Below are 14612 nucleotides of genomic sequence, written 5' to 3' on the forward strand. Positions count from 1 at the left end.
TATTTGTTTGTTGGGTGTGGTTGACAAGAAATGATAATGAGACAAATAAGCATTCAGACTAATCAATAACTATCCTGACCAAACCTTGGATTATCAATACAACATTTCAACTAAATTGATTTAATTTATAAGGATATCAGAATTTTCTTCTCTCTTTCGGTTAAATTTGTAATTGTAAATTAGGATTAGTTAGAAAATATTTATAAATTTCAGTGTATTTAATAATTATATATAAATTTTAAATTTTGACAATGTAAAATTTGAACTGTTGTTTTTTTACAATTCGAAACATTGGACAATATTTTATGTATTTTTTTGTGTCCATGTCAACATATTTTTATCAAAAAATTATTTGTGTTTCAAATCGCAAATAATTAATAATCCGTGTCAGACATTGCTAAGATTTAAAGTGTTTTGTAAAATTCATAATTTAGTGTACATTTATGTCACTTATTGCTTTTTTGTTATACATTGATGTTTATCTAAATATGATATATTTTCAAAAAGAAAATATCACAACTAAAATATTCTCAATTTAATGAGAAATATGTTAGCTCTAGCTAGTTTACCATTTAGTAATATATAAATGGGTTAATTCCATAAAAAAATCATAACTTTTACACGAAATTTCATTTTAATCACGAATTTTAAAAGTTGTCATATAAAACTATAAACTTTCATTTTTTTTTTCAAATCTATCACCAAATTAATTTTCAGTGTATATTTGCTGACGTGGCAACCGGAATCCGGCTGATTTGAAAAAAAATTGAAAGGTAAAAATATACCGGAAAATAATCGGTGATAGATTTTAAAAAAAAAAGTTATGGTTTTATATTGACAACTTTTAAAAGTCATGATTAAAATGAAACTTCGTATAAATTTCATGATTTTTTATAAAATTAACCCCATAGAAATTGTGTTGGAATTTGAGTATCGTCGAGATGGAAAACATCAAAATACAAAGGTGAGGGCCCCTTGGTCGAAGTGTCCATGTGATTTCCCCCTACTCCAAAAAAAGACAAGACCAGAAGAAACTAATATGCAACCAAATTGAAACTATGGTACAAGTGGATTGGTATAAGCACCATAGCTATGCCAAAGCACCCAGCTTCTATCTTTTTGTGATGAGTGGCAAATTTCTCTTCCTATATTTGACACCTTAGCAACTCAAACAAACAGCCAAACTAAGTTTATAAAAAGGAAAAACTACATTATTGGTGTCTTAATATTTCTAATTTTTCTGTTTTAGTGTTTGTGTTTTTTTTTTATTTTGTTAATATCAGTGTTCTAGCTTTTTTAAAATGTATCGAACAATATTATTAGTCATTTTTTAATCATTGATATAATCCTCTAGCTCAACGTTTGTGGCTAGAATCGAGCCTTTTTTAAGTCATTTTTTTTAATGAAATCTCATTTTTCGGCAAAAAGTTATATATGCTAAAATGCAAAATAATTCCCATTTTTATTTAAATTTATGAGTGATGTTAGTAAAAAAAATGGTGCTTATGTGTGTGCAATGATACATTTATATACATAAAAATTAAATTGACAAATTATATCAATAAATTTAAAATTTATTTTTAACTTTACTTGTAGTACGGTGATCTAAAAATGGTCAAAGTCACTCTCTTGATTTATTTTTTAAAAGGTAAAACTTTAATACTGTATAAAATAAATAAAAGTCGCACTGAAATAGTAAATTTGAAAACATCTACTCCCTCCATCCATCCATTTTTTTTTGGTACAGGATACATAAGGTGTTCTGAACGGATCTCAACTATGAGACGACACCTTTAAACCTTCTACATTCGGACTAATCCCCACTCGAGCTGTGTAGGTCCCTTGCGGGAGGTAAACTCTGTCCCCAAGTTTTAAACGGCTGCAATCCATTTTTAGTTGTCACTTTAGACTAATATATTTATCCATTAATAGTTGTCACTTTAGGTTTTCTATGTGACTTTTACAATAATCTTCCAAGTCTAACCTTCTTATTAAATCACTTCATTAAATGTAAGTTCAATTTTCAAAACTAAATCATCCAATTGTGTAATTAAGAATTTTATTTTTAAAATTAAATTTTTCAATAGTGGAGTTTATAAATAGGGTTAAACTAGTCTTTATGCTTATAATTTAAGACAAAAACTCACTTTCTTAATCCTAACAATTTATTCAAAAGTGACAATTAAAAAAAATGGAGGGAGTATCTTTTAATGTTGTTTTGACTTTATAAAACTTAGGCCTGGTTGGGGGTAAATAAATTAGTGAAGTTGCAATTGTCGGGAAGTATCAATTTTTTTACTTGGTTCTAATTATGAACTTTACTTTTCGGAAAGTTGGATATTTGACTTCTTTTTAAATAGAAAAGTAACTTCCCTAGCAAAACCTAGGTAAATATAATTTTCCTAGCATTTTTATAGTATTTTTCTAATTTATCCTTAGCTATTCCTTTTTTTTTCTAAAACTCGTATAAAAGATATTTGTATTTGTTCAAAAAATATACTTGTCTTAGTTTATAATTACTATTTATAATCAAATTAAAAAAATTATTTAATATTATTATCGATAATCTTTATATTATGTGAAATTAAATTATAAAATTTTAATTTTTTTAATTTTAATATTTAAAACTCTTTTAAATAGTAATTGAATCATAAGAGACGAGCTAATAAACGATAATTAAAATATTTATTGCTCTATTTAAAAAAGACAATACTTGTTTGTTTAACAATATAAAAATTATCAAAGGACGTTTTTATCTTTTAATTAAAATTATAGTATATCATATTAAAATCAATTTCATACTTACTAAAAAATAAAAATCAAAACAAGCAACCTCTATCAACTTCCTGGAAAGTCAACTTTTCAGGAATTATACTTTTCGGAAAGTTAACTTCCCGAAAATTGCTAGTAAACGAATCAAGTGAGGCCTAAATTTTTCAATATTTTTTTGTCATAATTAAAAATATTTGAAAAAGAAAATGATATAACCATCTCAAACTAGAATCAGAAAAACACTTTATGTATCGCATGCTTATTCCCTTAATAAGCCATATACTTTCTAGTATATAAAAAAAAAACTGCTTTGCATACAACTAACAGTATCTCAGAAAATTGCAGTGAAGAAGAAAACTATAAAAAACTGCAGAAGACTCATCAATTCAATGCCATTCAGATTTAGCCCATAAATTTCGCATCAAATTTGACGCGAAAGAAAAAGTATAGGGATCAGAAGAAAAAAATCACCATTAAAGATGTGTTGCTACCCCAAAAAACTGCAGAAAATTTACAAACCAATTTTTTTGTAGCAGAAGCAACCAGCTCGAATATATGTAACAATAATTTATGTATAAATATAGAATTAAAAGTCGACGTGATAAAAAAGAAAACGGCTTTGCATCAAATTTTTCTAGCACATTTTAATTAGACCTGTCTAGTTCCCACAGGTTCGGACAGAAACAGAAACAAACCAGCTCTAAAATATGTAACTTTTTTTCTGAAACTGAACCGAAAACAGTTAAATTCAGTCATAGCGGTTTGATTTGTTTTTTTATACGCGCCTACAAGCAATAGCAAGAACACAACATCAATGCTACAACAGAAATAAACTAGTTCATGAGAAAAATAATGTAAAAACTTAAAAGAACAACACCTACTGAATTTTGCAATTACTTTAAATTTAAATCTACCCGCCAACAATAAACAACCAAAATCTCAGCTCTAACTAAAAGCAAAATAACAAACAATTGGAAAAATTAAGCCAAAAAGGATCTCTTTGTTTTAATTTGTATTAATTAATTCTATAACACGAGAGATAGACCTGTGCCTTCGTATCAATTCCTTGACTTCTTTCTCGACGACTTGGATGAAGGCTTCGACTGTTCTGCAGATGCTTTGGAAGTAGTAGCTTGGCTTGATTTCGAATTGGCTGTGTTAGAAGTGGTGGCGCTAGAACCAGCTTCCTGCTTTTCTCTAGATACAGCACCCTGAGATCCTCTCACCTGAGCTGCTCTCTTATCTTTTCGCTTTGGTCTGTAACTTGATCTCTCTCTCTTGGGCAGCCACCTTTCCGGGTCTGGAAGAGGACCCGGATTAGCAGGATCAAATCCTTTAGGGTACCTTGGCTTTCTCTTTCTCTTTTTCTTTGGTTTCTCTTTCTTGCCATCCTCAGCAACGGACACATGTGGACCTTCAACATGTTTCGCTCCGGAAGTCTTCTCCAAACTATCCACATCGATCCCTTTCAAACCTGGTAAAGGTTTCAGCCGCTTCTCGTAAGTTTCTGCCTTGTCAACATCAATGTGCGCGACAGTACTTACCAACCCGGCAAATGCCTCAATGGTCCCATGGGTTTTAACAAGCTGCTCGTATAGATGGGCTGCCTCTTCATCCCGTCCATGCCTGATTTTGAAGGAAGCAGCTTGATGCATTATGACATCCAGCTTGTTTTTGTAGTTGTCTTCGTTCATGGCGTTTGACCACCATGTAATAGCGGCATCGAATACAGCGGAGGCACCGTCGATATCTCCAGCTCGTTCTTTAAGAGCTACAATAGTAGCAACAGTGGCAGGCTTGTGCTGAATATCAGTAATCTTAGAAAGGGAGTCGGCTGCAACTTGAGGATGGCCGGCAGCAGCAGCAACTTGTGCCCTTAAAAGAAGAACAATCTTGGACTTCTCGGGGTACTTTTCAGCAAACTGTCCCATTAATTCTTCTGCTCTATTAGCCTTATTTTCCCTGACCAAGACTGCAGATTGAAACAGCACTGGCATCACACTGTCAGCAAACATGTCTGGCAGAGTAGCAACAATTTCCCGTGCCTGGTTGACATTAACAAAAAACACCAGTCATAAGCAAATGCTGAGAAACTATAAACTCATTCTTCATAAAACACGAAGATGGGGATACAGTTGCAAACTACAAAATGCAAAAAATATCAGTAGAACCTGCTCCATCTTATTAGCATGGAGAAGTAAAAGCACACGATTTGCATATATTGTCTCCCTTTGCTTTAGAGAAAGCTTTTCAAGTCCACGAGAAAGCTGGAAACCTTGAGCATCTTTATCTTTGAGCCGATCAAGTTTCCTCAAGTTATCAGAAACATCCTTTGTTCCCTTCGCAGCAACAAGGTTGTTAACCGCAACAGCAAGAGATGACTCGTCTGCCTGATTTCGGTTAATGAAATCTGTGTAGGCCACCGTTGCTTCTTGTGGTCTTCCTAATAGCTGATGCAATAAGCTATGTGCATTATTGGCAATTAATTAAACAAAATCACTAAAAGATGATAAGCTAATTGCATAACATCAATATCGTTACCTGCTGAACATATGCCAATTGCACATATATAGGAGCTAATTCTATCTCGATATCATCCTCAGCCAAGTTATCCTCCATCAATGTTTCCTGACCAACTCTGATACAATATGGAAAGAAATGTCATGTTAATTCACCATAATCACATCAAAGGAGAATAATTAATATCTCAAAGAACAACTTCTACAAATAGAAGCAGTTTCTATGCAGCAGCTTGTCGCAAATGAACAAATATATTTCATACGACAGAAATCAAAAGTATTGAAAAACCTATGACTAGCTTGTGGACCCTCGAGTCTTCACCATAGCAACATCGCACTATTTCTTACTTCTAAGCAAGCAATTAATCAGCACCACTAACTAATGATCAAAGTGTGGTGAAAAAATGCACCAAAGCAAACATGAAGGACAAAAATAATACCATTCAATAAGCAAGCAAAAAAACTGTACATCACCTTCGGGCTGTCAGCAAAAGTTGTTCAGCTTCATTGTACTTATTCATTTCAATTAAAGAGCACGCAACGTTGTATGCCAACTCAAAGGTGCCTGTTGCTTTAATTCGGTTAGCATCAATCATACCTTGAACTTCAGAAACCCTTCCAGCCAAAATCAAACTAGCAACAAGGTTAATTTCCAGCGACTCAATGTTGGACTTTTGAAGCTTCTGATAAATATCTATACAAGCATCCATATTTCCAAGACGATAATGAATCTGAGATTCTAACAGCATTGCTTCAGAGTTTTTCTCGGGGCCTTTCAACAACTCCAAAGCTTCATCCAACTTGTTCTGTCTGTAATAACAGTATGCCTATCCAGATAAAAAAAATAAGCCGTTCACTTCGATTAAAAACACAATTTGAGAACTACATTACAGTTATTTAATCAAAGAAAATGTCTAGCAATAAAGGGAGAGGGGGGCATGGGATGGCCATGGTCCGCTCCAACTTGCCAAAAATATTAAAATTAGTACATAAATCTTTTATGTTTTACGATTTGGCCCCTCCTATTTGTAAAAATTGCCTCCTCCATCTGATACATATTGCAATTCGGCCCCTAATATTAAAATCCTAGCTCCATCACTGACAAAAACACAATTTGAAAGCTACATTACATTTATTTAATCAAATATAATGTCTAGCAATCACCATTGACGGAAACTTTCCAAAAATATTAGAATTAGTACATAAATCTTTATGTTTTACGATTTGGCCCCAACTCTTTGTAAAAATTGCCTCTCCATATATTACATATTGCAATTTAGCCCCTAATATTAAAATCATGGCTCCGTCACCGGCAATCACCAACACAAACAAATTACCATAAAATAGGCGCTTCAATTACCTTGTAGAAACTGAAATTGAAGTTCAGTTTTTGAGTTGACTGAATTGTAGTAAGAGCAGCATCAATATTATCAGCCTTGATTAACGCAACCAGTTTACATCGAAGCGCGTCTTCGTCACCGGGAGCAACCGTCAGAACTTCAAAACAGCAATTACAACAACACATTGATTAATTTTTCAAGGGCAAAAATAAACAAAAAATTGAATTAAAAGTTCCAAACTAAACCTTGATTTGCGGCTTTGACGGCTTGCTCGTAGTCAGATCGCTGGATGTGTTTATTGAGGGTAGTGAAGAGATCTTCAATCGCCGGAGGAGGTTGTGACGGTGCCGCAGCCGGTTTTCCTTTAGGCTTCGGAGCCATTGTTGATTTTCTCAGTAACCAAACACAAACGAGAAAAACGGGGAAAATCGAAAAATAGTGAGAGAAGAGGAGAGAGATGATACGATCTGGGTAGTTTTCCTCATCTATTATGGGCCTATGTCTTATTTGGGCCAAACGTGGGCCTTTATTTAATTCCACGTCGCTGAATGGAAACGACGTCGTATTAGTAGAAGTAACGTTAGACAAAAAGAATAGAGATAAGAGATTTTTACATAAATATCAGGAACGCTTAAAATATTTACAACATTACAATATTAAACATAAACTTATTTGCAAAAGTACCGCACATTTAAACTTATTTAAATATACTACATGTATGATATATCTCTTTAAAACAAAACAGTTCATTAAAATTGTAGATCCGGATTTTTTTTCCTGGAAACTCACACCACCTCATAATTTTTCGGAACATACCAAAAATTATATATAAAACACAGTATATACCATAAAATTAATGAGAAAAACACTATAATTTTCAAATAACACACTGATTATTCGACAAAAGTTAACGCTGCAAGTGGAAATGATAAATTTGCAAACCAAATATGACAACCTTTCAGTAAAAACACTAGAATATACTTATAATATATAATTCGTATATACATTTAATACAAATTTCGTCTATTATCAAATAATATATACAATTTATTAATTTCGTATATAATTCACATATAATTTATATACGTTTTTTAAAGAAAAAATAGATCTAAAAATTAGATCAGTTGTTGCAGGATTTCTTCAACGGGGAGGAGCTGCAATCTTGAGTGGTGAGGGTAATGAGAAGGTGCAAAATCTCTTGCTTTTGGATGTCACCCCTCTTTCGCAGGGTCTAGAAACAGCCAGAGGTGTTATGACTGTTTTGATTCTGAGAAACACAACAATTCCCACAAAGAAGAACAGGCGTTCTCAACTTACTCCGAGAAAATTCAACAATGGCGACGAGTGAGGGCGGCGGCGGCGGCGGCGCGATCGAATCTGCTGGTGGTCGCTCTTTAAGGCGAGGGAGCCCTATTGCTGTTGTTCGTTCTTAGAAGAGTAACACGGCGGTTTTTTGTTGCCGCCGTTTTAAAAGTGCAAGTTAACTTTGCAACTCTTGGCGAGTGGAGAGAAAATGGAAGTAGTGTGAAATGGAGGTTTGTGCAGAGGAAAGAAATATGGAAGATTCAAGCAATTAATGATATTGAAGGAAGCCATGGAAAAGGGAGAAGATGAAAAGAAGAGGCTATTTTTATTTTATTTTTAGATGCAGTTTTGGTTCAGACTAACAGCACGATGAAGAAACATCTTTTTAATCAAATATTGTATTTGTGTAAATAAAAAGAAAGATTTTATATTTTTGTAAATTTGAAAAGTTAAAATGTGAATAAAAATTAAAAATAGTATTTTGGTAGTTATTTTGTACTTTTATGGTATATGGTGTAATTTCTTTTAGAAATAATGTAAGCAGAAGGCATATAGGGTAGACATTTAATTTGGTCGGAAACGTCATGGTAATGAGTTACAGTTGGATTCGGTATTTCGGTATAAAACGAGAATTAGAACGTTAATCGGACGGTGGTTTTCTAACATACACTTTTAATAATAAAATCAATTTAAACTTTACAAATAGATTACAAACTCTTTATATTGTGGTGAGTTTAGGGTATATTCAGTAGAATTTTAATAGGAATAAAATTTATGTTTCATAGAGGATTTGTAGTTGAATATGATTAGAAATCCTTCTTGTATTATTTTCTGGAAGATGTAAGAATTTTCTAGATCTAGATCACTTTCTAGGTACGAGTCATATTAAGATAAGGAGTTTCTAGTTGGATAAGATAAGTTTGACTAGAATATACTTAGTTATTCAGAAAATACTAGTGACGGATAATAAAAGTTTAGCCTAAACATGCGAATTTTTAGGGATTCGGTCTTCAATTTGATCAGTACTTTGTTGTGTGTGATAAGGTTCAGACTTATGAATCCGAGTCCGGATATAGAGGTTCGGTATCCATCAGTTATTAAATTCTTAATCGGTTTGAAACAGTTTTGTAATACCCCAAAATATTTAATTATCTAATTGGGCCACGTGTCCAGTTTTGAGTCGTCAGAGTGGCAATATCGGAAAGTCTTCCGATAAAAGTAAAATAAATAAGTTTTAGTAGATCGGTTTGAAAGAGATTATAGCAAAGAATTTAATGTTATATTCCAATTCTAAAGTTGGAATTGGAATTAGAAAAGGAAGAATGCTAAGAAAGTTGCAAAATAAAGTATAGGGACTAAAGTGGTAATTCAGCCATATAAATTCCGAAGGGAAATTATTTTTCCTAGATCTGCGAAATGTTGTATAGTATATGTGGTAAAAGTTTCGGGTCAATCGGAGACCTTTTAAAATTTGGACGCGGGTGCGTTTTGGGCTAAATTGCAACTTTTGAGAAGTTTAAGGGCGAAAGTGTAAATTAGCCAATTAAGCTTCGAGAATAGCAATTAAAGGATTATTGACGGAATAATAATAATTTTGGGTTAGTATTATTTATTTGAATATAAATAATACATAAGTAATTAAGTTAAAAGGATAATTTAACCATTGGGTTAAATTAGAAAGTTAAAAGGAGAATTGGTTTAAGCTAATGAAATGAAGGATCAAAATGGACAATTAGCCAAGGAATCAGATGATTCCAGATGAAAGGGGAAGGAGCAGAAGGAAATGGCGATCGATACGTTCCGTCGCCGTTTAGCCGTTTCTCGCTCAAATCGCGAGTTCTTTATATCGATTCGTTCAAAATTCGATTCTCTATCATCGCTAAGCTTCAAATCGAGGTAAGCTTGACGTTTTTAATATGAGAATTGATAAATAAGGGTTATTTCGTTTTAACGAATTAAACGAATCGTAATCGCGTTTCTATTGGCGTTTTTGATGATATTTGAAGTGGTTATTAATGGAAATCATGTTAGAATCGACTTTGGACGTTTAAGCACGTCGGAATTGGCCCGGGGAATGAACCCCGGGGCTGCACATCGGCAGCCATTTGCTGCACGAACGTGCAGTACACGTTCGTGTAGCAGACTGCACGTACGTGCAGCACACGTTCGTGTAGCAGACTGCACGTACGTGCAGCACACGTTCGTGTAGCAGACTGCACGTACGTGCAGCACACGTTCGTGTAGCAGACTGCACGTACGTGCAGCACACGTTCGTGTAGCAGACTGCACGTACGTGCAGCACACGTTCGTGTAGCAGACTGCACGTACGTGCAGCACACGAACGTGTAGTACACTGCACGAACGTGCAGCACACGAACGTGTAGTACACTGCACGAACGTGCAGCACACGAACGTGTAGTACACTGCACGAACGTGCAGCACACGAACGTGTAGTACACTGCACGAACGTGCAGCGTACTGCACGAACGTGCAGTACCCTGCTGCACGAACGTGCAGTCCTTCGCCAAAAGGGGGGATTTTCGAATCGAGCCTTCTGGGCCCCGACGCGACGCGAAAACTTGATTTCAAACAGTTTCAAGTCGCATAAACAATCACGATTCGATTGAATATCAAAACTTAAACTAGGACGTTTAAAAGAGAGGTGTGATTAAGAGAAAGTTGAGAGTCGTATTTGAGATACGATCGTGATAACCTAAGTTTATAACTTAGGGTTTTGATACTAAACCTACGTTTACAGATTTAACGTATAGGTAACTTGATTAAGTAACTGACGTACCGACAAGCTACCAAGCCAGTTAGCTGGAGTGGTTACGTAATTGGACAACGCATGGAGCTTACGCTTGCGGGATTATAATAGTGCAGCTTCGGATAGCGGTCACAGTGAGTGGCAATTTACTTTCGCGTGTTATAATTATTAAAGCTATTTTCATATATTATGAATATTATTATTAATCTATCGCATTTAAATGATTTGCTCGTATAAGATGTTATGTTTGGTGAATTTGATTATATGAATGCTGTTATATTCATTGTTTTGAATATAAATATCTAGTGTGCGATCCGAAGAAATCAACTACCTATTGGGTGTCAATAGGCTGTGTGATCACCAGTATTTGAGTCAGTCTAGCGTGTCTAGATTGTCTATGAGATTATGAGATGCGCATATGTTATGAATGCGATACGCGTGAGAACTCGGTTACGGTGTAACCTGAACCCCGTATCTAGTGGGTTGGACCCACCAGTGAGTTGGACTCACACTTGGAGATTAAGAGATTGGTCGCGGCTGACGTGGTTGAGTGTGAACACTCCCGGGTCGGACCATTTGGATCAGTTTGATTTGAATATTCCGAGTAAGATAAATTAAGAGTTTAAGATTAGGATTTCGGTCGGGTGTGCCACTTGCGAATATTATATTATTTTCATATTATATTGGAATAATTATGCATATGTTGAGTATGCGATGTGTATTTTCATAATACCGATAATAAGTTGCATACTCACTCAGTATTTTTCAAATACTGACCCCTCACTCTGATGTTTGCAGGTAGACAGAGTCGGATCAGACAAACCATCTCCACTGTGCCAGAAGTCATTGGACTTGCACAAGTATAGGTTCCTAAAGCTGCAGTAGTCAGTAGGTGTCGGTATTAGATAGACATTTTGACTTCAAACAATATTTTATATTGTAAACGCTAGTATAATATTTTAATATTTATAAATGCTTTATCCGAAAGAGTTTTTCCGAAAATGTTTTATATATAATATTGTATTTTTAAATGCGAAAATTTATTAGTAGTTTTAGGCTTGCTACGGGTTTCGGAGCTACCACTCCCATTCCCTAGCGCCGGTCTCGGCTCAATAAATTGGGTCGTGACAAGTTTCCAGTTTTAAACTCAGTTATGACTCGAATTTGAAAATATTTGCAAGTCCAATGCAGATTACAAATGCATTACATGTAAATAAAAAGTAACGAAAATAAATTTGAAACCAACAAAAAAACTGAAGTCAGTGAAGAAGATCTCTCATGATCAATGCATTTTTTTCTCGAGATGAGTTTACAAAAAATGCAAAATAAATAAAGTTATTGCATTTACACACTTGTCTTAATATTAGTTCGATCCTATGGGAATTGAATTTATTATTACACAGTATTTAAGTAAATAATTTTTATATTTTAATTTGTATTTTAGTTGCAAACTAATAAAATCATAAAAAAATAAAAAAATAATGACAAATAATTTAGAATATTGTTTTGTGTAAATTCTTAAATTCTAAATATCAATAAATGTTAATTGGTAAACATATCGAATTTTGATGACTCTTTATTTCTAGACGTTGGGGACTTATTAATCATAATTCGATATCTTAAATTAATTCCATTGTCACCACGAGTCATCCATCTCTCGCACGAGTTAATAAAAAACAGTAAAATCACCTAATTAGCTCCGTAAATATTCGTAACAATTCTATAAGTGAAAGAAGTAGTAGAAGTGGATTTTTTGATCATTTTTATTTGTATCATTTTATCATATTCATGGATATTTTATATTTTCGAGTGGCATCGTGTTCGTATCGTGTAGATCCGCTATGCTAACACGATTAGGGTCAATACGAACAGGACCCATTTAACTAGTCATGTCAAAATCTTTAACTCTAGCACAACATGAATTTTAAACGAGTAGCAGGACGTGACCCAACACGATTAACACGTTAAGATATATTGGTAACAAAGTAACACAATTACACGATTATCACGACTAGGGGAGAGCATCAATTGTTCGGTTCGGTTCGGTTTTCAAAAGTCCAAAACCGACGATGCCATACTATATTATATTTGAAACCAAACCGTTTTAAAATTGACCAAAAACCGAAAATAATTTTCACTGAAATAATTTGTCGGTTCGGTTCGGTGTCGGTTTTTTTATCTCGGTTTGGGCTTATACCGAAGCCCATTTTATAAAAGCCCAAATTGTAAAAAAAGTCTTTTAAGATTTTAAATCAACTTGAATTGAGTATATAAAAACAATATGATACACTAAATATAACAAGTATAAACCTGCTACTTAATAAATTACAGACTTGATTTAAGCAATTAAATAACAGTAATGATATCTAATCTGAATATCTATTAACAAATTACAGACCCGAGGAAGCAAATGGAATACAAGTCTCAAAAATGAACTTGTATACAAAAAATAATAATCTATAATTACTATTACATACAATTTGTGTCCTGAAATTTACAAGTTAATAAGTTAACTTATATGTAAAAAAAATACTGAAACTGAATACTAAAATATCCAACAGTTTCATTGCTTGCAGAAATCAAGCATTGCCATCCAAAATGTAGGCATTAGGCAACCATCAGCAGCAGCTAAATACAAGACTTAAGTCCTGAAATTTAAATATGTCCCTTTTCAGGTTTAATATCTACTATGTTTTACTATTTACCACTACAACAATTTGAAAAATGGGGCTCAGATATAGTTTTTTCTAATCAATATAAGGTGATCTGATTTGCATGGTTGCAATTAGCCTCATCATGCAAATCAAAAGGCCTTATGTGTTAGTTAAGGTGGAAGCATCATCATAGCTCAAAAGAAGATCTTAAAATTGAAAAGGAGATGTTAAAATTTACATGAAGCTGTTCAAATTGGCAAAAAATTGCAGAGGATAAATAGCAAAGCAAGCAATGAGTTTCAAATTGAATTGAAAACAACAACATGAAGTTTTTAATGATGTATTATAACCAACCAGAATTAATAGCAACAATGATATGTTTTAATGAATTATTAAAGAAATCATAATAAAGAGAAGTTTGAAAATGATTGAAAAACAACTATTAAAAGTTTTAATGAACTATTAAAACAGGAAAAAAAAAAGATAAGGTAAAAAGATTGAACAAAAAGAGTAGGAATAGAAAAGATTTTAGCTTTCACCTTTTTCAGTTTGCCAGTACTCAATAGTCTCTCAAAATGATACTTCAGAAGGGACAAAGACTTCAGAAGGGACAAAGATACTTTAGAAGGGACAAAACAGCACATGCACAAATGGTCATTTGCTTCCACCATCAAAACTAAAATGGAACTCATGAAGAGTCCAAGAGACTCCCTCAATTTGGCAAGTCTGGATCAAAAAATAGATACAGATTAGCAACCACACAAACACAAACTAAACAACTGAAAATATTAAAAATTAAAAAACATAGTAGAGTGCATAACCTTGCTCAAAAGGTTCTAACTCATCAAGGCATTCCTCAACCACAAGAGGGCTGGTTTCTGCTCTGAGCCAAATCTGAGTGCACACCAAAGCTTCGACAATTTTTGGAGTTAAAGAACTCCTAAAACAATCAAGCACTTTGCCTGAGGTACTGAAGGAAGATTCATAAGCAACTGTAGAAATTAGGACTGCAAGGATATCACGAGCCATCCTTAAAAGGATTAGAAATCTTGCACAATTGAGCTTCCACCATTTTAATATATCAAAGGCATCATCATTCTCAACACATGCCTCACTCAAATATGTTTCCAGCCCAGATTTCCTTGGCCCAGTTTCTGCTTGCTCTTTATTGTGCTCAGCTGATTTGGCTTTCATCAATGATGTATGCCTCTTAGCAGCAGGAGGCACAAATAGGATTGACACATGATTAGAAACA

The 14612-nt window shown here is 33.8% G+C and overlaps 1 protein-coding gene across 1 annotated transcript; it reads right to left on the reverse strand.

The window, feature by feature from the left end:
• Positions 1 to 3636: 3636 nt before the first annotated feature.
• LOC126655965 (uncharacterized) lies at positions 3637 to 7088 on the reverse strand. The gene is made up of 6 exons (XM_050350386.2): positions 6877 to 7088; positions 6652 to 6788; positions 5766 to 6118; positions 5314 to 5410; positions 4944 to 5222; positions 3637 to 4817 (listed from the first exon to the last, which is right to left on the reverse strand). The coding sequence occupies exons 1-6, from the start codon at positions 7010 to 7012 to the stop codon at positions 3831 to 3833; spliced, it is 1989 nt and encodes a 662-aa protein (XP_050206343.1). The 5' UTR covers positions 7013 to 7088; the 3' UTR covers positions 3637 to 3830.
• Between the last annotated feature and the right edge of the window lie 7524 nt (positions 7089 to 14612).

The sequence above is a fragment of the Mercurialis annua genome, linkage group LG7 (genome assembly GCF_937616625.2).
Source record: "Mercurialis annua linkage group LG7, ddMerAnnu1.2, whole genome shotgun sequence".
Classification (NCBI taxonomy): Eukaryota; Viridiplantae; Streptophyta; class Magnoliopsida; order Malpighiales; family Euphorbiaceae; genus Mercurialis; species Mercurialis annua.

Bases quoted from the DNA above. Each gene is read 5' to 3' on its own strand.
- LOC126655965 (XM_050350386.2), bottom strand. From the start codon at position 7,012: ATGGCTCCGAAGCCTAAAGGAAAACCGGCTGCGGCACCGTCACAACCT. The intron at 6,119-6,651 runs GTAATTGAAGCG...TTATCTGGATAG, and splicing joins TCAATTTCAGTTTCTACAAG to GCATACTGTTATTACAGACA. The intron at 5,223-5,313 runs GTAACGATATTG...TTATTGCATCAG, and splicing joins AATTGGCATATGTTCAGCAG to CTATTAGGAAGACCACAAGA.